Source organism: Chiloscyllium plagiosum, chromosome 3 (assembly GCF_004010195.1).
Source record: "Chiloscyllium plagiosum isolate BGI_BamShark_2017 chromosome 3, ASM401019v2, whole genome shotgun sequence".
Taxonomy (NCBI): domain Eukaryota; kingdom Metazoa; phylum Chordata; class Chondrichthyes; order Orectolobiformes; family Hemiscylliidae; genus Chiloscyllium; species Chiloscyllium plagiosum.
This window is the reverse complement of record NC_057712.1, coordinates 92,243,001-92,269,242: the sequence shown is the minus strand read 5'-3', so window position 1 is coordinate 92,269,242 and position 26,242 is coordinate 92,243,001. Positions and strand designations below refer to the sequence as shown.

Here is a 26,242-nt window from a genome sequence, read left to right as displayed (position 1 = left end):
TACTGGTTAGAAATGAGATGTGTTTTTCCTCAAAATTATTTGAAATTCTACAATGATTGATTGTTACGCCGGAGAGAAACCTTAACTACAAGATCTCTCATTAATTCTTCCTTATTACACATTACTAGATCTAAAACAGCTTGCTCCCAGCTAAGTTCTGCAAATACAGTTGCAAGAAACAATCTCTGATACACACAGCAAATCTGCTTTCCATGTTGCCCGTGCCCTCTGATTTGGTCGACACAGGGTGTCATAGTGGTTCAGTGGTTAGCACAGCTACCTGAAGGAGGAGCAAGGTTCTGAAAGCTTGTGGTTTCAAATAAACCTGATTTGGAGCGGCCGGTATTGAACTGGGGTGTACAAAGTTAAAAATCACACAAAGCCAGGTTATAGTAAAACAGATTTATTTGGAAGCACAAGCTTTCGGAGCACTGCTCCTTCATCAGGTGGTTGTGGAGTATAAGAACGTAGGTCACAGAATTTATAGCAAAGGTTTACAGTGTGGTGTAACTGAAATTATATATTGAAAAAGACCTGGATTGTTTGTTAAGTCCCTTATCTTTTAGAATGGGCATGTTGGTTTCAGTTCTTTCATACGTAAATAAACCTGGTGAACAAAAATCCGGTGTCATTTGAGTTTTGACTTTGTCCACTCCAGTCCAACAATGGCACCTTTAAGTCATATCTCACAGCGCCAGGAACCTGGGTTCAATTCTCAGGTGACTATGTGTGTGGATTTTGCACATTCTCCTTGTGTCTATGTGGGTTTCCACTGGGTGGTCTGGTTTCCTCCCACAGACCAAAGGTGTGCAAGTTAGGTGGATTGGCCATGCTAAATTGCCCAATAGTGTTCAGGGATGCGTAAATTAAGTGGACTAGCCATGGGAAATACAAGGTTATAGGAATAGGGCAGAGAGATGGGTCTGGGTGGATTGCTCTTTTGAGATGAGAGTGTGGCGTCGGAAAAGCACAGCAGGTCAGGCAGCATCTGAGGGGCAGGAAACTCGACGTTTCAGACAAAACCCTTACTTTCCTGCTCCTCCAATGCTGCCTAACCTGCTGTGCTTTTCCAGCACCACACTTTCGACTCTAATCTCCAGCATCTGCAGTCCTCACTTTTGCCACTGCTCTTTTGAGAGTCAGTATGGGCTTGTCCAGCTGAATGACCTGTTTCTACACTGTAGAGATTCTATAAAATTCAAATTATCCATGAAAACTGTAGTCCCCCTCTTACACAGTTCCGTTATTTCTAATTTATACTTTTTAGTCCCAGAGTGTGGCAGCTCTTCAGTGGCATACAGACAACTCTCAACTGTGACTTCTTCTCCTTGTTATTCCTTATTCCTACCTACATTCCCTGCATCCTCCGCTCCACGCTTGCAGCCATGCGCCGCTACCTACATTCCCTGCATCCTCCATTCCTTATTTTCACTCAAACTGATTCTGCATCACAATTTATTGCAGCTGTATTACAACTCGCGAATACACTGATGCATTTCTTTAGTAAAAGTTACCCGACTTCCTTTTCATCTATTTTTCCAGAATGTTGAATACCCTTGAATATTGCGTTCCTAGTCCTGATCCCTTTAAATCAGGTCTCTGTAGCAGCTATCAAGTCATATTCATTGATTTCTATTAGTGAACTCATCCATCTTGTGAGAAATCCTATATGTATTTAGATAAAGGGTCTTAAGTTTTGACTTTTTACCATTATTACTGAGTGTGGTTATAATTTCTGCTGCACTCTTTGCATATAATTTCCACACCTTTCTGTCACATTTGCTTCTTCACTCTCCTGAACTTCTGCTCTCTCATTCTTTTTTGATTATTTAAAGTTTCCCTTCAATTCTCTTTCCTCACCAACTAATTAGCTTAACGATCTGCCTACAATCTTAATTACGTGATTTGTCAGGCTACCGCTCTGCTCATGGCTCAAATGAAGCCCATCCCAATGGCACAGCTCTCTCTTTCCCCAGGACAAGTGCCACCAACCCACAATCCAGCAACCTGTTTCTCCCACTCCAATACCTGAACCACATGATTACACCTCTCATCTTATATACTGCATGTCAATTTGCACATGGTTCAGTAACAATCCTGAGATGATTACATTTGTGATTCTGCTTTTTAATTAAGACTTTTAGTTTTAATTAATATTCAACTTCCAATTAAACAGGGTTGTGGTAGGGTCTGACAGTAGGGAGAAGGGGATGACCGAGAGCAGGGGAGGAGGTGTGTGCTTAGCAGAGATGGCAAGAGATTGAATGAACAGCAAGGGCAAAAGTTCAAGTGTTTTTAAGCATAGAGTAATTTCCTTCCTGTTAGCACAGAGTTCAGGCCTACAAGATTGGCCAATTAAGTCATGCCTGTTACTCAAAAAAATCTAAGAGGCTTAAAAAGGGGTCTCAGCTGTTATCACTCAATTGGAACTGAACAGCAAGCACTGGTGTATCAGAGCTGGCGATCCCAGAGTTTTGGCTGGTGACCCCACGGTGGGTGGGGGAGGGGTGGTGGTGAGCTAGGCCTGACCCACTGTTTGGGAAGCCCTGCCAGAACAACACTGCATAAGTTTTCTCCCCGCCTTGGCACCACCCCACCCCATCCCAAAGGATGTAAGGAGCAGAAGTTAACGCCATCTAAGAGATAGGGAGAGAAGATAGGAAAAGAGAAAGAGAAAGCTGCCTTCTGAAAAGAAATTTTCTGCATCACCCCTGAACGTAAACAATACTGAAGAGGATATAGGTAGCCTTGAGAGTGCACAGTGTTATTTACCTGAGAAGCAAAGGTCTACTTGCTTTGCTTTCTTTTTCAATGCAGGATTTCGCCCTTGATTTGAAAAAGAATAGATCCTGCTTCAGGTCAGAGTCTGGTGAAACTGAGCCAAATTCACTACCACTGCTCAATTCCTCCACAACAACCGGAACGGGGAGGGATATGCTGCGAAGATAGTCTGTATTGGAAATAAATGACATATTAAGAAAATAAAGTCTTGGCAGGGGCTAATTATTCAACTTTCCTAAGAGGGGAATGCAGTTACACTTGTCTCTCCCTTCTCTAAGTATATACCATGTTCTTCCCTAAACTGAGCTGTCTCTAAGCCACGCAGCTAGTCCAAAAACTCTTGCTGTGGCAAGAGCAGCTTAATCATAATTTGCTCTTCAACTCCATTCCTGCAAATTATAGCTTGCGTGGATTCAGGGACCCAAGCAAAACATCTGCATTTCTGTTGTTTGACATGATACATTTTACAAAAGCTTTTGAAAATAATTTATTGGGGCTGGATTTTTCCAGATTAGAATCTTCAGTGTGACTGTATCAGTGTGATAAAATATACACACTCAAAATTATACTAGGTTTGATCTAAACAGATTGAGAGGGAATTTAAAAATACAGAAAGCTGAGGTAACAGGGAATTCACACACTTCTATTTCACACAAAGGAAAACAAACATGAGGAAATTGAAGAATCAATGCACTCAAGGGACAGGAAAATAATTTCATGAAGGGATACAGGATAATGCAAAAAATGTGGCAAGGTGAGGTAGGGTCATTCATTTCATAAAACAGGCTTGCTGCAGCAAGTACATTATTCAGTTCAAAATGCATATTTTTGACTGACTTTCTAGGATAGTGTTTGAAAACATTTCACAAAAAAAATTGCATTGGAGCAATTATGTCACCCAATAAAGAAAGGCTGTGAGATACCAAATGATTCCAATACATTAACAGGTGGCTATGTGAGCAAGCAGTACATTTTCCATGAGCAGACAAACAATCAATAGATCATCATTTATTACTTTTGCAAAACTGGCAAAACTGTATATCACTTTACAGTCTTTTAAGAACAAGATATGAAAAACATTTTTTCCAATTCCTTCATGGGATATGGGTGTGCAGCTTGCTGGGCATTCATAATCGCCCTTGAACTGAGAAGATGGTCAGGCCACTTTAGGGGGCAACTGAAAGTCAACCACATTGCTATCTGTCTGGAATCATATTTAGGCCCCACCTAACATAATTATTAGATTTCCTTCTCTAAAGGGTATGAGTGAACGAGAAAGGTTTTTACAACATTTGTCTGACCTTTAGCTCTAGATTTTAAACAAATTCAATTTTCACCATCTGCTAGAGTGGCATCTAGCATACTACTGCTCCCTCCCCTGCAACAATATTTTGTTCTGCAAGAAGAGGGATGATCATTCTAGAGAACAGAACATATTTTCACCAAGCAACAGTATCCAAAAGTCTTGGATCTCAAGAACAGTTTGTGCTCTGGTCGCAAATTGATAAAGGATTCCTTCCAAACCCATTTCACCTATAATGCGAGAACACTAAAAACAAATCAACTTGGATTTGGACAAGTTAACCCTTGTTTTCTTGATGTTTGATGAATGAAAACTAACTGGAATGAGTGCTTCATTTCATTAAAATGTAATAAACATTTATAATTAGATTGAGTTTTCCACATCTTCAAAACATCCAAAATTGACACAAGAGGCGAGTAATGTGTTCTGAAATATAGTCACTGTTGATTTATAAGTAAACACAGTGAGCAACAAAATGATGAGCATCTAGTTTTTTTTTTGCTGCATTGCTCATTGACAAAGAAACACTTGCCAGATTACAGAAGAACTCTATCTGTCCTTCATTGGACAGTACAATACGATCTTTTAGAGTCAGTCAGTATTCTGATTAAACATATGAACAAAGTGATGGCAGTTTAAACAGTACAGCATTCACTCAACATTGCAACGTAAGTGCAAATAGCTTTTAGTTTTAATAACAGGCATGCAGGTTAGCTGTTCAAGAATGTTTAAAAAATCTTTCCTGTTCCATTTCATAAAATGTTTACAAAAACGCTGGACATGTGAATAATCTTGTTCAAATGCAAAAGCAAATTTGTAATTATTAAAATGGCATTTACTAATTTGTTTGAAACATATGGGCATTTGAAAGAACTTTAACTCTTTCAGGGAAATTGTATTGCATCCAGTTCTTCAAGGACTACTTGCACCTCATTATCAAGGTACAGAAAGATCACACAATTTACAGGTTGAATCTCTAGAACATCATAATTATGACAGACAAGTATTTTTTATTGGACTACCTTGTTGTTTTAGTTGAGTCTTTTTCTTTCTGCTAGTAACCTTCAGAAATTCATCTGAAAGTAATTCTGAAGCTGTAGCACGTTTGTCAGGTTCTGGTTCGAAGCAACGCAGTATGAAATCCTTGGCTTCTGGTGACATGGATTCTGGAATATCGGGATGAATTTTAAACATTCCAACCTGTAAAGATAGCAGAGTGAGACAGAAAAGTACAGCACAGAGATGCACTGAAGATATAGAACTGTTTGCTTCTTAGTTTATGAAAAGCCTCCAAAATCAAAATTCATCTCAGACAGGACTTATTCAATGATTCATACATTTTTGGCAAAATAGTATTTGGAGCCTTGAAGTGGTAGTTAATAGAAGTTAGTACTCCTACCAAGTCACAGAAATATAGAAAATAGGAAGAGTTAGTACCCTAACCTCTAACCCATTTGGCCCTTCAAGCCTGCTATGCCATTCAATATGATTCTAACTAATTATACAACTCAGTACCCTGTTCCTGCTTTCTTCTCATATCCTTTGATTCATTTTGCTCCAAGAACTATATTCAACTCCCTCATGAAAACATTCAATATTTTGTCTTCAGCCGATTTCTGTTGCAGAGAATTCCATAGCCTCACCAGTCTCTGGGTGAAGAAATTTCTCCTCATGTCAGTCTTAAACCTTAAACTGTGACCCCCTCATTCTGGACTCCCAGTCATTGGGAACTTCCTTCCTGTGTTTAGCTTGTCTAGTCTTATCAGAATTCTCAAGGTTTCTATAACATATGCCTTCATTTTTCTAAACTCTAGTGAATATAATCTGAACCAATCCAATCTTTCTTCAAAAGTCAGTCCTGTCATCCCAGGAATCAGTCTGGTAGGCCTTCTTTGCACTTCCTCAGTAGTCAGAACATCCTTCCTCAGGTGAGGAGACAAAAACTGCACACAGTATTCCAGGTGCAGTCTCATCACTGCCTTGTAAAATTGCAGCAAGATATCTCTGCTTCTGTACTCGAATCCTCTCACTATGAAGGCCAACATACCATTCGCTTTCTTCAACACCTGTTGTACCGCCTGTGTGCAGTTTTGAAGGATGAGGGCATATCTCATAGAAACCTATAAAATTCCAAAAGGACAAAGGTAAGATAAATGCAGGAAAGCTATTCCCAGTGAATGGGGAGTGCAGAACCAGGGTCACAGTTTAAAGATATGGAGTGGGCCATTTAGGAACGAGATGAGGGGAACGTTCTTCATCAAGCTTAGTTCCAATGACTGGTGTACAGGGATAGAGTCGAGAGTGTGGTGCTGGAAAAGCACAGCAGGCCAGACAGCATGGAGGAGCTGGAGAATCGCTAATTTGGGCATAAGCCTTCATCAGGCATGACGTACAAGGATACCCGGGTCTCATTGCATCTTTCACTTTCCCAAAGCATCACCATTCAGATAATTATCTGCATTCCTATTTTGCTGCCAAAGTGGATAACTTCATATTTGTCCACCTTATACATCATCTGCCCACTCACTTAACTTGTCTAAATTGCACTGAAGCATCTCTGCATCCTCCTCACAGTTCAGCCTTCCTCCCAGCGTTATGTCATCTGCAAACTTGAAGACATCATACTTAGTTTCCTCATCTAGATCACTAATATATGTTGTGAATAGCTGGGGTCCAAGCCCTGATTCATACAGTACCTCACTAATCACTGCCTGCTACTTGGAAAAAGACTTGCTTTTTATTTTCTTTCCGCCAACCAGTTCTTTATCATTTTAGTGCACTATCCCTAATCCAAATGTGCTTTAATTTTACATGCTCATCTCATATATGGGATTTTATTGAAAGCCTTCTGAAAATCAAGTAAACCACACCCACTGGCTCCAACTCATTAACTCTACTAGTTATTTCCTCAAAAAATGTGTAGATTTGTCATCGTCATTTCCATTTCACAAATCCATGCTAACTGCGCCGGATCCTGTCACGTTTTATAATGGACTTGTCCCACTACTGATATCAGGCCAACAAGTCTATAATTCCTTAGTTTATCTCTACCTCCTTTCTTAAATAGGGGGTTACATTAACTATAGGAACAGTACATTAGCTAATAATCCATAGGAACTGTTCCACGATATATAGAATCTTGAAAAGATAGTTACCAATGCATTCCTTATTTCAATGGCCACTTCCTTAAATACTCTGGGATGTAGAAAATCAGGCCCTGGGATATTAATCCCATTAATTTCCCTACTAATACTAATTTCTTTCAGTTCCTCCCTGTATTGTCCAACAGTTTTGGGATGTTCTTTGATTCTGTCTTCATATAGGAAGACACTAAGTATGTGTTTAATTGGTCTGCTATCTCTCTGTTCCCCTTTATAACTTCCCGTGATTGACTGTAAGGGAACTACATTTGTTTTTGCTAATCTTTTCTTTTCACGTGCAAATGCTTCAATCGGTATGCTTCCCACAAGTTTCCTCCTGTACTCTATTCACCCCCCTTAATCTTAATCAATCCCTTTGTCCTCCTTTGCTGAATTCTCTAAACTGCTCCCAATCCTCAGGTCTGCTGCTATTTGTTTTAGCCAATTGATATGTGCTTTCTTCGATCTACAATCATCTCTAATTTCCCTTGTCCAGCCACCTCCCATGGTTAGGCCACCTTTCCTGTTTTCTTTTTGTGCCAGAGAGTAATGAACAACTATAGCAATTCCTCTATGTGCTCTTTAAATATTTGCTATTGTCTATTTACTGTCATCACTTCAAGTAACATTCCCAAGTTAGCAAAGCAAACTTACAAATCATGCCATCATTTGTAACAACTTTAGATTGAAGACTCCAGTCTCAGAATCAAAGACACCACTCTCCATCTTGACGACAAATACTATGGTCACTCTTCTCTAAGGCGTCTCACACAGCTTGATTGCCAATTATTCTTTTAAAATAAATTTCTCTTCATCTCAATTCTAAATGGCTTGTTCTTTATTTTGAGATTATACTCTCAATTCTTGACCCCCACAGAGACAAGAAACAACCTTTTGCATCCAAGCTGTCTCTCCCTTTAAGGATTTCTCAAGTTTCTGTGCAATTGCCTCTCAATCACGTCAATTCCAATGAACACAGAACTGGTCTAGTCAATCTCTTCTCAATGAACACTCTCATTATCGTAGGAATCAGTCTGACGAACTTTCGCAGTGCTCCCACTATGACAAGCACAAACTTCTTCAGATACGGGCACCAGAACTGCATGCAATTCTCCAAGCACAATCTCACCTTGTAGAGTCATCCCAGTAGTCAAATTTATTGCTGAACTCTGCTTTCTGTCCATTAAGCAATTCTCAATCCATGTCAGAATAGTACACCCAATTCCACGCACTTTGTAATATTGCTTGATGAAGTCCCACCTATGACATTATTAAAACCTTTCTGGAAATTGAAATGTACCACATCCACTGCTTCCCACTTATCAACTGTGCTGGGAACATTCTCAAAACAATTTTCAGATTTCTCAAACAATTTCCCTTCATAAATCCATGTTGAACTTCAAATGACCTGTGCAGGTTCGAAATTACAGAAAGACTACAGGGAAGTACCAAAAATAAAACCCTAAAGTTTCAGAGTGCTACACAGTACAGAAAAAAAAGTGCTACATTTTAAGTGGATTTTTACATGTAAAAATTAAGCTGTGTATTACAGTTGGCAGCTACAGTCAACAAGCTAACCAATCAGTGGTCAGCTAATTAAAATAAAAAGACAACTTCCTCATGGCACATAGGGGTCCTATCAGCTGCTGCAAGATCCAGAGATTCTGAAACAAAATTACTTCATTTTTATCGAATAAATAAGTTTCCTTTCATACAAAATTAATTCATGCACGAACTCCATGCTTTACAACAAATTACTGAACTCACGGTATCCATGTAGCTTTTCTTCCTTCTCTACACCACTACATGGCCTTTGTTAACGTCAGGGTGACCAGTGAGCAAAAACATAACTGGACCAGCTATATCCATGACCAGAAGCTCACCATCACCTTCTCAAGGGGAATTACCGATGGGTTAAAAAATGGTATGCCTTGTCCGCAATGCCCTCTTCCCATGCAAGTATATACCAAAAGAAATTGGTTCAGCTGGTTTAAACACATTTTCCTTGATCTAAGAGATCTCTGACATTGACTGGTATACAATATTAATTTCTATATCCTGTCATAGGATTGTTAGAGCATAGAGAGGGGTTCTTGAACTCTGAGTCTGCAATAGCTTTGTATAGGAGTGATTTACCCAGTGCATCACTATCTTCGCCCTATTTTCTCTTTCCAGATAATAATCCTATTCCCTGTTGAAAGCCTCAACCAAATCAGTCTTCACTATATTCTCAGTCAGTGCATTCCGAATCTGAGCCAATCACTGGGTGCAGAAGTTTTCCTCATGCCATTACTGCTTCTTTTGCTAATTCGCTGAAAACTATGCCCCTGTTCTCAATCCTTCCACAGTGGAAACATTTACTTCCCCTCCCTCCCGCCCCCCACTTCATCTGCTCCTGCTTTTGTTGAGGATATTCCAATTTCATAAGAGTTTCCTTCCAAACTGCCTGCCACAAAGATTACAATAAAAGGTAAGATCAGGAATAAAAGCAGAAGATTGAAGCCAGAAAAACCATCATATCCTTCAATGCCACAGAAACCTCCTGTATACAGAAAAAATCTGAGCAACGCATAAACTAGTATTTGGGTTTTTTCCAGCTGAGCACCTCACACAGCTTTGCTGGTACATTCGATAACTTCCAAATTAATTTTACAAAGCAGACTTTGACCACTTTAACCAATTGTCTGAGAGATGCTATGTGGATATTCCAATCAATGAAACTAATTTAGGGTTTTTTGAAAACTTTTTTTTAAAAACAAAAGGAACTTTATCCAAGGGGCTCTGATGAACAGGAATCTCCATTAGGCAGAACAAAACTGAGAAACAGCAAGAGAGAGGTGAGAAGAATATTAGTGAGAAGACCACCTGCCTATGTCATTTTAAAGAGATGATGTTACAAATTATCTTTGTAGAGTGTAGTGGAGACTTTTAGGAATGGAATAATGATGCTTCTTATTAGGAGGTGGACATTCAAGCATAAAAGCAGCAAAGCAACACGAAAGGGTTTCTTTCCCCAGCTGTAACAATTACAATCTTTTGGAATATCCTTCCGCTGTGTATAGATTTTATTCAGACACTTGTTCATCATTCAGATCTGAAAAATGTGCTGGATACTCCAGAGTTAACCTAGTGGTGCTCACCAACAATACCAAATGGCCTACTGTTGACATTTTATTTATTCTGCGTTGGTTTTCCAAAGGTCAGAATACACTATACAGCACATTCATTCATTAAATGTAAAATCTTACCTTAAACATAGCAGCCTGAGGTTCTCCTAGTTCATAAAATGGAGGTTTCCCTGTTGCCATTTCAATAATTGTGCATCCTAATGACCAGATGTCAGCAGGCTTTCCATAACCTCTTGGTCCTTTATCAATAATTTCAGGTGCCATGTACTGAAGTGTCCCTGAATAGCAAAGCAAAATCACATTCACAACAGTGCAGACTCACTAGTTTGTCTGGCATTTTTAATTGAATTTGTTCATTTGATAAGGTTCCCCATGGTAGGCTCATTCAGAAGGTCAGGAGGAATGGGATACAGGGAAATTTAGCTGTCTGGATATAGAATTGGCTGGTCGACAGAAGACAGCGAGTGATAGTGGAAGGAAAGTATTCTGCCTGGAAGTAAGTGGTGAGTGGTGTTCCACAGGACTCTGTTCTTGGGCCTCTATTCTTTGTAATTTTTATTAATGACTTGGATGAGAAGTGGACAGGGTTGTTAAGAAAGTATAAGGTGTTTTGGCTTTCATTAACAGAGGGATTGAGTTTAAGAGCCATGAGATCTTGATGGAGCTCTATAATAGTTTGGTTAGACCGCACTTGGAATACTGTGTCCAGTTCTGGTCGCCCTATTATAAGAAAGATGTGGATGCTTTGGAGAGGGTTCAGAGGAGGTTTACCAGGATGCTGCCTGGAATGGAGGGCTTATCTTACGAAGAGAGGTTGACTGAGCTCGGACTTTTTTCATTGGAGAAAAGGAGGAAGAGAGGGGACCTAATTGAGGTGTACAAGATAATGAGAGGCATAGATAAAATTGATAGCCACTGACTTTTTCCCAGGGCAGAAATTGTTAACACGAGGGGTCATAGTTTTAAGCTGTTTGGCAGAAAGTATAGAGGGGATGTCAGAGGTGGGTTCTTTACGCAGAGAGTTGAGAGAGCATGGAATGCGTTGCCAGCAGCAGTTGTGGAAGAGAGGTCATTGGGGATACTTAAGAGACTGCTGGACATGCATATAGTCACAGAAATTTGAGGGATCGTACATTAGGTTTACCTTACAGAAGGATCAATGGTCGGCCCAACATCGTGGGCTGAAGGGCCTGTTCTGTGCTGTACTGTTCTATGTTCTTAGGACATGGGCAACACTGACAGGACTACATTTGTTATTCATCGCTAATTTTCCCAAGACAGCAATTCTAAATACTTGTGAGCAAACTGAAGGGAACATCAAGAATTAACCACGTTGAATGGAGTGAAGTGATTTATAGAATGTGCTGGGTGAAGGGTAGCAGGTTTCTTTCCCTTTTGACATTACAATAATCTGGGCGTTTCCAATTATTTTCCTCTTCAGATTCAAGGTATACATTTACCATAGAGAGAGTGCAATGAAAGTCACCAGACCACCTCCAAGATGGAGTAAGAAAGTAGGGCCTATATTCCCTGGAGATTTAACAAAGAGAAGTAATGTCAATGAAACTGACAAAACTCTTACAAGTCATGATATTGGATAGAGACAGGATGTTTTTATTAGCTGGTGAGTCCCAAACCAGGTGACAGTCTCAGAATATAGGGCACACTATTTGGGACCGTGAAGGAGGAATTTCATTGTTTAGTAGCCGGCGATTTTTTGAAATTCTCTATCCTTGGAGGTTGTGGAAGCTTGATAATTGAGCATGTTAAAGACATGGATAGATTTCTAGATTCTAATGACATTGAAACAAAGGGGATACTGTGAGGAGGTGATACTGAGATAATTGATCAACCATGATCTAATTGAATGGCATAGGATTGATGGGTTGACTGGCCTAATCCTGGGTGATGTTTGTAAATTGAACACTACATAATGGATTAGGAAAAATGGGGCTCCAATTCACATGGTCAAAATCCAACCAAGGCAATATGTGAAGGTAGTTCCAAAGGCTCTGATCTCTGAATGCCACTATTAATTAGTTTGGGTGTTAACACATAAATGATGTTGGCATAGACAAGTAAATGAGTGCAAGAACTTTAATTTTCAGTTAAATGCAAAATTCTACACAAATTTGTCACTCTATCAGAACGATAATATGAACAAACGTTTGGAAGAATATTATCGTCCTTAGTTTCAAATACATCAAGACCTGGACAATATCCAGCTTAGGCTGACAAGTGGCAATTAATATTTGTGCCACACAAGTGCCAGGCAATGACCTTCTCCAGTAAGAGATAACATAATCATCCATTACCATCACTGAATCCCCTACTATCCTTTTGTGGGGGTACTGACCACAGGCCCGATTGGACTAGCCATATAAGTGCAAGATCAGATCAGAGGCAATGAATGTGAAGGTAAATAACACCTCCTGACTCCCCAAAGCCTGTCCATCTGCAAGACACAAGTCAGGAGTGTGATGGAATACTCCCCACTTGCCTGGTTGGATTGTGCTCCAACAATACTCTACAAACTTGACACCATCCAGGACAATGCATTCTGCTTGACTGGCAACTCATCCACACAACATCCACTTCCTCCACCACCAACACTCAGTAGCAACAACGTGTACCACCTACAAGATGCACCGTGGAAATTCACCAAAGATCCTTAGAAAGCACCGTCCAAACCCACAACAACTTCCATCTAGAAGGACAAGACCAGCATCAAATACAAGTTCGCCTCCCATCCACTCACCATCCTGGCTTGGAATTTTATTGCTATTCCTTCACAGTCATTAGGTGAAATCCTGGAAATCCCTGCCTAAGGGCAGTGTCGGTTTACCACAGCACATAGACAAGAATATCAAGAAGGCAGCTCACCACCACCTTCTCAAAGACAACTCGGGGCAGGCAATAAATGCTGGCCAGCCAGTGATGCCCATGTCCCACAAATGAATAAAAAGAACTATTGAGTTTGTATTGACCATAACTTTGAGTAAGGTTTCTATTACAATATTCAGAACATAAATTCCTGGTAGTTCTACAAACCCCATGTTTGAACACAGTGAAAACAGACAGAAAGTATTTATTTGATGTACTCTGTTGTCTTTCATAACAACCTTAGTCTCACTTCAACTATTTGTAAAATGCTTTATAGTTCTGACCGTCACCAAATCTTGGTCCTGGTGAAGTACAAATTAAAATACTTTATAACTAACTACAGCGGTCATCTTTTGTTACAACCTGAAAATAATCTCACATTCTGCAAGCGTCATCAAATGTAATGTTTCTATTTAGCAGTTTCTCTTTTCAATCACAGCATGGCTCTAATAGCATGGTACTTAAGGATTGTGCTGCATTTTCACAGGTGGAAATTACAACCATCCAGTTAAGGTAACATTGGACTATCCTTAATAAATCTGCTATGAAATTATGAAAAAAAACTTCTCAAAACAAATAATTTGCAGAATCATAAAAAAAGAGAGTCCATTCAGCCCATTGTGTCTGTACTAGCTGAATAAACTACCTACATATTCTAATCCCACTTTCTAAAACCTAGTCTAATGTCATGCTGTGGCCTGATGTGAACATTGACAAATACTTTTAGAATACATATCACCTCAAAAATAGATTCATTTTCTTCAACTTATAAAGTTTTGCATTTTCAATACAAATGTTTATGGTCCTGGGTTCCTGCATGTGAACATAACCTGAAATAACAGAATACAGTTGTCTCACCTGCTGCTACACGACGGCTCCCCGAGTGATATTTTGCACTAACAGGACCTGGTCTCTGCAAACAATAGGAACATGTTCACACCTTGCGTCTTTTTTGAATTATGTGATAGCTTTCCATTGCCTTCTCCATGGCATTGCCTCAGCAATCACCGAATTGCCAACAAATCAGCACCATTTTCTCCTCTGGCACAATCAACTGCAATTGTGTCATGCATGGAATTCTTGCACTTGTCTCAGTGAAAAGAAGATGAAAAGCTTCAGCAACATGCCTCTCTTTTCAGCAGTATATAAACCCTTTATTATAAAAATCATCATGGCTAAATGAACAAACTCAATGACCTCTTGAGAAACATTTTCTCTAAATGAGGCAGAATGTAGACAGAAATGAGGCTGCACTTGTTTTATTTAAAACATTTTGGATGTGTTATCTCAGTTATACACAGACAAATGGAAATAAATCCTGAGCAAGACACGTAGGAGGAACCAAATGTTCCAGTTGTGAATGCCCCTACAAATCAAGAGTTTTTGGATGTAGTCACATCATGGCCTACTATACTGGCCAAGGTTGAAAATTTCCTCGCTGATTTGCACCCAACAAACACAAACTAATTCATAAAGGAAGGGTTTGTGAGCTTGTTCCACACAGTACTGAGAGGAAATTCTCTGGTACAGACTGTCTTTTCTTTTTGCGCAAAGTCCTAAAATAAAAAGTTAACATTTAGATTTAAATATCAAGTTACTGAAAATAATGTTGATGTTATTTATGAATTACTGGTGGAAAGCGCACTGTGTCAAGACAGTGTACAAATTAAGTATGTAATGTAAGGGCTCTATACATCATCCTTATGAAGAGGAAGGGTAATTCACATTAGTTAATGGAAGCAGTCTTTATTTCTGTAACATTTCATATAAGAGTAACTCCTTACACACTGCTTAGTTAAAATGCAATTCACAATCTATTATTTATGATGTTTCCAATGTCCTTTGTATCCACTACATTGACAACAGAAATTCTGGCATTAATATACAACAAGGAAAACAAACCCCAAAGGCACAGAATCTGTTTGCCAAACCTTTCCAGCAAATTACTTTATTTGTAGTTCCAATCAAACAAGCTTTTAATGTTAGAACAGTGGATATCGCATTTCTGACCAACGGCAATGACCTAACAATTGACTGAAAATCATCAAATTATACTGAAAGGGCCTGAAGTTGAACATGAACGTAGTTTCTTTCTCCGCAGATTCTGCCTGACCAGCTATGCATTTCCAGGGTTTTCTGATTTTATCAAATTATGTAAATTCACTTTTTTCAGCTACACATTTATATGTACAGCATACACCAAATCACTGAGGAGGATGCAACAATAACCAGTAGCACATTTAAGAAAGGTTGAACGAAAATACAATAAGAAGTTGCACAACTGCATTTAAAATGTTTCTGCCCATTCGAAAATGCATTAATTTTCTGTATTGCAGTACCCCTATAGTGTGGGCAATTCAAAAGGAGGCACACACAGGCAACTAGCTTTCAAGCTGCTACCATGCCATTCTTCAAACATAGAAAATGCAAACAGTGTAGCCATTCAGCCCTTTCAACGTGCTCTGCCATTCAACATGACCATGGCTGATCATCCAACTCAGAATCTTGTTCCATCTTTCTCCCCATACCCTTTGATCCCTTTAGTCCTAAGAACTATATCCAACTCCTTCTTGAAAACATTCAATTTTTTGGCTTCAACCACTTTCTGTAGTAGTGAATTCCACAGGTTCACCATTCACTGTGTTAAGAAATTTCTCCTCATCTCAGTCCTAAATGGCCTATTCCACATTCTTTAACTGTGACCACTGGTTCTGGACTCCTATCATTGGGAATATCCTTCTTGTCTAGTCCTGATGGAATTTTATAGGTTTCCATAAGACCCCCTCCCATTTTTCCAAACTCCAATGACTACAATCCTAACCGATCCAGTCTCCCTTCATACATCAATCCTGCCAGCCCAGGAATCAGTCTGTTAAACGTTTATTGCACAGCTTCCATATACAGAACTCCTTTCCTCAGGTCAGGAGACCAAAACCACACACAATACTCCAGGTGTGGTCATCAAGATCTGTATAAGTGCAATCTGACATTCCTCCTTCTGTGGTTGTATCCTCTCATTATGATGGCCAACATACTATTTGCCTTCTTCATCATCTGCTTCACCTGCATGCTTACTTTCAATGATTAAAATACAAAAATGGCCAGATCTTGCTGCACCACCCACTTTCCCAATCTATCACCATTCAGATAATAATCTGCTTTCCTGTTTATACCGCCAAAGTGAATAACCGCACGCATCCACTTTACACTTCACCTGTCATTTGGAAAAGACCTGTATATTCCTACCTTTTGTTTCCTGTCTGCCAACCAGTTTGCTATCCATGTCAGTACACCACCATGCACTTTAATTTTACTTGCTGATCTCACATAGGATCTTACTGAAAGCCTCCTGGAAGTCCAAGTGGCTCCCCTTATCTACAATGCTAGTTATATCTTTGAAAAGTTAAAATAGATTTGTCAAACGCTTTTTCTCTTTTGTAAATTTATGCTAAGTCACGTTTCCAAGTGCTCTGCTATTAAACCTTTGAAAATGGACTCGCACACTTTTCCCTACCAATGTCAGACTAACTGGTCAAATATACCCCAATTTCTCTTTTCCTCTTTCATTAAAATAGTTGGGTTACATTAATCACCCTCCAATCTGTAGAAAACATTCAATAATCTATAGAATCTTGGAAGATGACCACTAAGACATCCACTATTTCTAGCGCCACTTCCTTAAATAATCTGGGATTTGAATTACTAGGCTCTGGGGATTTATCAGTCTTTAAACTGATCAATTGTCCCGTCACCAGTTCCCTACCGATACTGATTTCATTTAGTTCCTGCCTCTAACTAGACCCTGCAGTCTCCAATATCTTTAGGATGTTATTTAAATCCTCCTTTGTGAGGACAGAACCAAAGTATGTATTAATTGGAATGCCATCTCTGGATTCCCCTTTATAGTGGTTATATTCCAACACTCGTGTTTCGAAACATTCAGGAAGACATGCTCTAATTTTTCTTCTTTCCTGGAGAGTAGGTTCAGGTTTCATTGGCAGCACAGGTAATAAAAAACAATAACCAGTAACTAAACTTAATCAATTATTACTTGTGACCTTAATCCTGCTACATTCTGGACATAAATTAAAGCACACATTATCAAAAAAATCCACACATTTTTTAAGTGAAACCTTTAGGGTATAGGTTTGCTCGCTGAGCTGTCGGTTTGATATCCAGACGTTTCATTACCTGGCTAGGTAACATCATCAGTGGTGACCTCCAAGTGAAGCCAGGTAATGAAACGTCTGGATATCAAACCTATAGCTCAGCGAGCAAACCTATACCCTAAACCTCAACCTGAGCTAAACCTTCACAAACCTTGCTGAAAGTGAATCTGTTTGATGTGAGCTCAATTTTGTTTTCTCATTCATCATGCAATAATCTCTCATGACAGTGTTGTTGATCATCAATGCTTGTACACAAGTATGCAAAAAGCAGTTAATTGGAGTGCAATATTATTGTAAAGGTGAGCTGTGCCATAGGTGTGACAAACTGTTGAGGATGGATGTTGTCAACCCTACAGAGTATTGCTGGACTTGACCGACATGTGTTGTTATTTGAATAATTTTTATGTATAGAAAGCGTCACAATGTTGCTGAAGGGGCAACTGCACTCTGCCCCAGTAATAACTGGTGCGGATCCACCTCATGAACATCAACAAAAAGGCAGAGGACCATCTCTAAAGCATTAGCCTCCTGACAGAAAATCAATATCTATCATTACATTTACTTCTTCTTCTCGGTTACACACAGACAGAATCATTCAGAGTCATAGAATTCCTACAGTGTGGAAGCAAGCCATTCAGCCCATCAAGTCCACACCCATCCTGCGAACAGCAGCTCACTCAGATTCACCCCCAACCCTATCCCTGCATTTCCCATGGCTAATCCACCTAGCCTGCACATACCTCAACACGTGGGCAATTTAGCATAGCCTCTCCACTTAACCTGCGCATCTTTGGATTGTGGGATGAAATCAGAGCACCCAGAGGAAACTCCCACAGACACGAGAAGAACATACAAACTTCATCCACACAATCACCAGAGAGTGGAATGTGAGATGGTCCAGGTGAGACAGCAGTGCTAACCACTGAGCCACTGCGTCACAGAGATGCACCAGAACCATAAATGGCTGACAAGGGCAAGCACTTGAGAAACATTATTGCCATATACACTTTTCAACTTTAGCATAAAATCAGCAGATAGAGTGCTAACCCCAAGCTGATAAAATGGACAGTGCCTGCTCCTTCAGTCTTCACATTATATATTCAAATCAATGAATTCCCACAACAGTTAATTCATTTTAAATTTGTTATAAAACCCGATAATCACAATTGCGGTACCTGTCACAAAATGCTCCTTATTACGCTGAGCCTTACAAAAGCAAGTGATTAACACTTAGCTTTTGTAAACAAGGTCATTGATGAGTACAGAAACCTTTTTAAGAGGCAGTGTCTGATTTGACATTTGTAATGTACAATGTTAAAAATTACATAACACCACGTTATAGGGACAATAAAAAAAAAGCAACCTCCGTTGTGGAGGAAGGTTACCAGTACTGGACCCGAGGCATAGGCCCTATGTATTCTAATCCAGAAAGCCAGGTGAAGAATAGATCTGGAGTACTCTTTTTTTTAATAAATCTGTATCTACAGATACATAGATTACTGTCTTACATTTCCAAATCCAACAACCACTGTTTTATCTGCTCCTATATACACGGGAAGAAATTAATCCCAGTTAATATCCAACCACCCAATGACAATAACATATTCAATGATGACAGAATGAACACCATGGAGTTTTGGGTTTATCAATAGATGCAGTTTTTCTGCAAAAACTGATACAGACAGAATGCTGGAAAAATTGCTCCTTCTGCTTTCCCAGTTCTCTCAAAAACTAGTCTTCCATCTCAAATTGTTTCTCCCCAGGAGCACACATTATGTGCCTCTGTCAATATAGTTTAAGCAACTGATAGTTTCGGTTACGAATATATATTGAATGAAATAATGCCACAGAACAGCTCAGTCAAAATTATATTCGACAGAATAAACGTGAGCTGTATTACTAAACAATTTTCTGCCATCAGTTCTGTTATCAACTCAGATTACCCTCAGTTTTGGCTAAGGTTTTGTAAAATGATTCCACTCCCAAACCCAATCTGATTACAATTGTCAACACACAAGCAAATTGTTTGGACCCATTAAATGTTTATTTTATGTTGAAATATTGAAGAGGCAAACTTAATTTGCTGGTAGGATTGTGGTAAAGTAAAGCAGGTAGTGTCTCAACTAGAACAATTTGTTAATATCATTCTAAACACGTGCATTTCACAATGCTTGTTAAGAACACTGTGCTTTTTGTGAATAAAAGCAGGATGCTGATGAGGCCAACTGCACAGTGATAGCATCTCAGTTCTGTGGTGTAACCCTACATCTAAAAAAAAACAGCATTTCATCTTTAACAGTAGTTTCTAAATGAGTGTTTTGCCTCTCAGTTGTTCTGTTCCTGACTCTCTGATTGAAACTATTTCTTGAATATCAGCGAAATTATGTCACAGAAAACTATACAACTCCATACCTGTGAATGTTTCGGCACATGGATTGATTCCTGCAAGTCTTTTCGAAGTACCAAAATCAGATATTTTCAAGATTCCACTGTACGTGTTTATCAGCACATTATCACCCTGAGGAAATAATTTGTTTTTGTTTTAATAAGAACAGAAACTCCCTATAAATTAATTTTTATCATCAGTACTGCAAAGCTTGATTAAAAATCAAATGGAAGTCATAAAATCAATCCTCACTAAAATTTTGTGGCAAAGATTTTTGGAATAGACAAGTAACCTTAATCCACGAGTTACTCTTCACTTTGAATTTTCTCAAACCATAACTTCTTCAAATATCATATCCAGTTACTGAAAAACCTCAGTGCATATGAAGTGCAGATGGTAAGTGTCCAGTAAGTATTCATGGTAAAGATGGGGGGAGGGAAGTGAAATACAAAGGAAAATATGGAGATAGAAAAGAGAACTCAGGCTATGTGCCTGGCTGCCAGCATGTTAAATGGAGGAAAACAGACTAGTTCCTTTACAGGAATGTGCTCATTTCTTCCATGTTTTATGATAATCCACTGCACATGGGTACACAATGAGGCAAACATTCCCAAATATTTCTGTGACCAACTTGTCACTCCAAGTAACAGCATACATAAATCAGCCCTACTCACAATGTAAAGTACATATCTGGGCAGAGGAAGTAGCAGAACTTTTTTTAATTTAGGTCACTTAAAAGTTAAAAACTTCAAAGTAGAAATGATTGATAAACACTTATTTCACCAATGTGTGCTTTTAAAAAGGATACCTCTGCTAAGAAATAAAAATTTTACAATCTGAAATATTACACAAAATTGGCTTAAACGCGGGAGACAGAGTGATGGAGGAGGGTTGTTTTTTGGGCTGGTGTCCTGGGACCAGCGGTAGTCTACAGGGATCAGTGCTGGGCCCACTTTTGTTGGTCATTTCTGGAAATGATTTAAATGAGAATACAGAAGGCATGGTTAGTAAGTTTGAAAATGACAGCAAGATTGGTGGTATGGGGGCAGTAAATAAGGTTATCTAATATTACAAAGAGATCTTGATCGACTGGGTCAATGGGCTGAAGAGTAGCAGATGGAGTTAAATTTGGATAAATGCAAGGTATTGCAATTTGGTTAAAAAAAAAGGGCAGGACTTATACAATTAAAAGTAAGACCTTGGATAGTGTTGTAGAACAGACTTAGGGGTTCAAGTACAGAATTCTTTGAAGTTTGCATACATATAGGTAGGGTGGTTAAGAAGGCGCTTGCAGTCATTGCTCACACTATCGAGTATAGGAACTGGGGCGTTAAGTTCAGATTGTACAGGACATTGGTGAGGCCTTTTCTGGAATACCATGTGCAGTTCCCATACCATTCCGTGGTATGGGAAGGATATTATTAAGCTGGAGAGAGTTCAGAAGAGGTATACCATGTTATTGCTGGGAATGGAGAGTTTATGTTATAACGAGAGGTTGGTTGGCTGGGACTTTTTTGCCTGGAGGGTAGAAGGTTTAGGGATGACCTTTTAGAGGTTTATAATATCTTGAGCGGCAGAGATCAGGTAAATGGCAGATGTCTTCTCCCTAGGATGGGGGATTTCAAGACTAGGGAGTATATTTTTAAGGTGAGAGGAGAAATAGTTTAAAAAAGACATGTGGGGCAAGTTTTTTGTTTTACACAGTGGTTCATGTGCAGAATGAACTTCCAGAGGAAGTGGTGGATGAGGGTAGAGTTTACAATGTTTAAAAGACAGTTAGATAAGTACTTAAATAAGAAATGTTTGGAGGGATATGGGCGAAGGGCAAGCTGGCGTGACTAGTTTAGTTTGGGATTATGGACGGCATGGACTGGTTGGACCGAAGGGTCTGTTTCTATGCTGTATAACTCTAAGTGACAGTGAGAAATTTGTGATGAGTAATTTAAAGGGTTTATAGATCTTCGTAAATTTCGAGTCCAATATGACTCTTCTTTGGAACTCCTTTAAAAAAAAATTTTACAACAAGTTGTCATTGTTAAAGAATTCCAAAGAAGAATCTGTTAACATTTTTCCCTTCCTGAGATGCTGCCAGACCTGCTGAACTTCTCCAGCATCTTCAGTTTTAATTTCAGGTTTGTCACATCTGCAGCAGTGTGCTTTTTGTCTTACTAGCTCTCACATATTAGCTTTGCAGAAAATGAGGAAAATGCAGCTAAGTGTGACCCTGGGGATTAACAGTAACAGAGGAAAAACCATGGGAATACTAAAGGGATTCAGAGTTTAAATGTGGCTGGAGCTGGTAGGAATCCGAAACTGAAGGAACGTGGTCAGCTCCTGCCAATTTTCCAAGATCAAGGAATCCTCAGTACAAACTGCTGTCCTGCAGCTGGATAAGGGTTGGAGATGGGGAATATATTATACAATCCAATTTCCAGTCAGGCACCACTTCTGTTGCCAACATACAAAGTAGTATGACTCTAGTATGCAGAATCATCAATTTGTTAGTGTTTCTTTATGTTACAATCAAATCAACGGTTGCACCACAAGGGACTTGGAATAAATGCTTTTTAAAAAATATATGACCACTTAATTTTCATCCACAGCAACAAAATACAAAAATATTAGCTTTTCAAGTTGCAATTATTTACTGGGTGGATCTCTATTTAGGCTTGTGTCTCTAAAATGAAGAAGGGTCTTAAAATATTCATGCTATGTTACATCAATACTAGACTACTTGATGCTCATGAGGTATAAAATGGAATTTGATCCATTTTCAAAGTGTCATACACTACCCTGTGAAGAATAAACGAATTAAAAGGCTTGAGCTTATCATGGCATATGACCTGCAAACTGAAGGAGTTTGATAGGCTATTTTACCAAGAAAGGCTTATTTGTAGGGTTTACTTTTTTAAAAAAACACGTTGACAGTAAAGAAACAAATTCTGAAAACCTGCCAGAATTTATGTGCTTTTTATAGAGTCCCTACAGTGTGGAAGCAGGCTAATCAGCCCATCAAGTCCATACTGACCCTCCAAAGTCATCCCACCTAAACCCAACCCCCTACCCTATCCCTCTAACCCTGCATTTCCCATGCATAATCCACCTAGTCTGCACATCCCTGGACACTATTGACAAGTTAATATGACCAGTCCACCGAGCCTGCACATCTTTGGACTGTGGGAGGAAACCCACGCAGACAGCGGGGGAGAATGTGCAAACACCACAATGAGAGTTGCTCGAGGGCGGAATTGAATCTGGATCCCTGGCGCTGTGAGGTAGCAGTGCTAGCCCCTGATCCACTGTGCTGTGCCATGGCTGAGGAGACTGTTGCCATTTGAAGGCAGCTTTGATCTAATCTCCCACTGAGAACAGGCAAGAACTGTGCCTCACCTCACCATGCCAGGAGATACGAGTGGATACAAAATGGCACTGTTGTTTGTGTTCTTTGGCAGTGATAGTAATTATAAATCTTGGATGATGACAGGAAATGGACAATATTGGGTCTGCCATCCACAGATCTGGAAGGGCAAGAAAATTAGGTGAAGAGTATAACTGGCAGCCAATCTGATAGAGCACTGCAAGAATATTGAGAAAAGTGAAAAGGTTTCCCCAGAATGCTCTCAGTCAATGGTCTCCTGGTACTTGATTCCCAGTGGCGGGGAGTGATCTTTCTTTGGTCTCTCCTACTGAATTAATTGAACATTTTATTCTTGCACCTCTGCTCTTAGCCAAGAATGTGGCTGAAGGACCTCAGAAAAACACTCTATTCTCCACTACCAAAAAGGGATTCACTTACCCCACGATAACATTTTTGAGTGAGAATGCTCATTTTTGGCAACTCTTGTACTTGAGGCCTCTGCTTAGTGAGAAAACTCCTGCTGCTTGCCAAACTGATTTCACACGGAAACTTAAACAACCCAGCCTGGATTCGGTAAAAGGACCTAAAAATGGAGTTCAGTCCCATGTATCCACCTGCCTCTCACCCACTTGAGAAAATGATTGCACCATCTATCTTGGGAGACTTCCAAAAAGACTAGGAACTAACCCATGAGAAATTAATACAAGGTATGCAAAGCTGGTGTACCCTGGAATATAGGAACATTGATGAGTAAATAAGGAAGAAAAAGGAGGCATATTATACATCCAGAATCATAATAGCAACAGAAATCAGGAAAAGTATCTCAAATGCACAAGAAAGCATTTCTTATTCCAGCCTTAGCCTGAGAGGAAGCTTGAGGAAAGGATGGCAGGCCATGCTAAAACAAACAGGAAAATGTTCTTCAGATATTTTAATTGTAAAAGGTTAGTGAAGGATAGAATGGGACCCATAAGAAACAAGCAGGGTAAGCAGCTCACTGAAGCAAAGGGTATAGCAGACGTACTAAGTGAGTATTTTGCTTCTGACTTTACCAAATTAGAAGATGGTGGCAATGGCCTCGTTGAAAACGTGGGTGCTGAGCAACTGAGCTGTATAGTGATAGATAAAGAAGATTGTCAGCTAGAAAGCTAGGAGTGAGATGAGGAGAAACTCCTTTACTCAGAGTTGTTAGCATTTGGAATGCCCTGCCTGGGAGAGTGGTGGAGGTAGATTCCATATAAGGTTTTAAGAGAGAGTTGGTTATGTATTTGAAAGTGATAAATGTAGCAGGCTATAAAGACAGAGCTGGAGAACAGGTCTAGCTGGATCGCTCTTTCGGGAGCCAGTACAGATATAATGGTTCAAATGGCCTTCTTCCGTATTTTGAAGTTTATGATTCTATGTTTCAAGAAGGTCTACATTCAAAATCGAAACAAATGCGTATCTTCTGTTAGAAACATAATTAATGTTCATTGGCCACGGTTTACCTTTATATCTCGATGAGCTATTTGATTGTCATGAAGGTATTTCAATCCTTCCAGGATCTGTTTGGTATAGAATCCAATGGTTTGTTCATTATCCTTCAAGGGACCCCATTTTGATCGTAAAAGGGCAGAAAGGCTGCCTGTTCATTCAGACATATAGAAACAAGAACATATCAGCATGTACACAAGAACATATAAAAACAACATAGCAGTACAAATGACCACTGGACAAATACCACGTGTGTGAATTTCTGTGGGTGTTCTCGCAATCACATGGTATGACGTTTTTTCAAGATCTATGAATTCATGGAGAAATAGTTTAATGGTTACCTCCACTATTTCTCTAAGGTCTCAGCAAACTTTCAGTTGAAATTATAATGAACAATCTGGAGAATCCCTGTGAAATTAACGGTGTACACTTGAATTATTTTTTAATTTGCACAAAATAGAAATTAAGACTGGCAACCTACAAGGTTCACATTAGCTATTCTTCCTAAACTTCAACTAAATAATTCAAAACAGAACAATCACATTAATGCAGAAGAAAGGAGAGGAACACCTTCATGTATTGCGTCTTGCCACATTCTCAAGATGTTCAAGATTTGAAATATGGCCAACTCTTTTGTAGGCAGCATTAGCAGGCAGTTTGCAGCTGACAGCAAAGACTAAAAACAACTGAATATCTAGTAAACCCATGTAGACAAGGAGAGTCATAGAATCATACAGCACAGAAACAGACCCTTCGGTCCAACTGGTCCATGCTGACCTGATATCCTAAATAAATCTAGTTCCATTTGCTAGCATTTGGCCCAAATCCCTCTAAACACTTCCTATTCACATACCCATCCGGATGCCTTTTAAATGTTATAATTGTACCAGTCTCCACCACTTCCCTGGCAGCTCATACTATACCCACATCAACCACCACCCTCTGCGTGAAAAAGTTGCCTCTCAATTGCCTTTAAAAATCTTTCCCCCTCACCTTAAACCTATACCTTCTAATGTTGGACTCCCCTGCCCTAGGGAAAAAGCATTGTATATTCACCCGATCCATAACCTTCATGATTTTACAAACCTCCACAAGGTCACCTCTCAGTCCCTAACCCTCCAGGGAAAAAAGCCCCAGTCTATTCGATGTCTCCCAATAGCCCAGGCCCTCCAACCCTGGCAACATCTTTGCAAATCTTTTCTGCACCCTTTCAAGTTTCACAACATCTTTCCTATAGCAGAGAGACCAGCTTACTGCAACTGTACAAGGTACTGGTGAGCTTACATCTGGAGTACTGTGAGCAGTTTTGGTCCCCTTATTTAAGGGGAGATACCAATGCACTGGAGGTAGTCCAGAAAAGGTTCATTAAGATGATCCCTGGTATGGAGAGATTGTCTTACCAACAACAGTTAAACAGATTGGGACTTCACTCACTGGAATATAGAGAGACAATCTCATTGAAACATATCGGGATTCTTAAGCGGCTTGACAGTGCAAGCGGGCATCAGAGCCGCCCTGCTTTTGCCACGGGACTATGCCTACATCAGGAAACTATAAGAATTCATTTTGTGTTTTAAACAGCAGTCGCAGCTTTAAACCCACAGAACTCAGCAGCTGCCGG

The 26,242-nt window shown here is 39.5% G+C and overlaps 1 protein-coding gene across 1 annotated transcript in view; it reads right to left on the bottom strand.

The window, feature by feature from the left end:
• The window catches only part of map3k5 (mitogen-activated protein kinase kinase kinase 5), a 189,233-nt gene that overhangs the window by 39,584 nt on the left and 123,407 nt on the right, over positions 1-26,242 (bottom strand). Inside the window, exons 17-21 of the mRNA XM_043685981.1 lie at positions 24,636-24,772; positions 19,817-19,922; positions 10,473-10,630; positions 5,107-5,284; positions 2,773-2,950 (exon numbers count right to left, since the gene is read on the bottom strand). Coding sequence (XP_043541916.1) covers positions 2,773-2,950; positions 5,107-5,284; positions 10,473-10,630; positions 19,817-19,922; positions 24,636-24,772 — 757 coding nt within the window. The remainder of the gene's footprint in view (positions 1-2,772; positions 2,951-5,106; positions 5,285-10,472; positions 10,631-19,816; positions 19,923-24,635; positions 24,773-26,242) is intronic.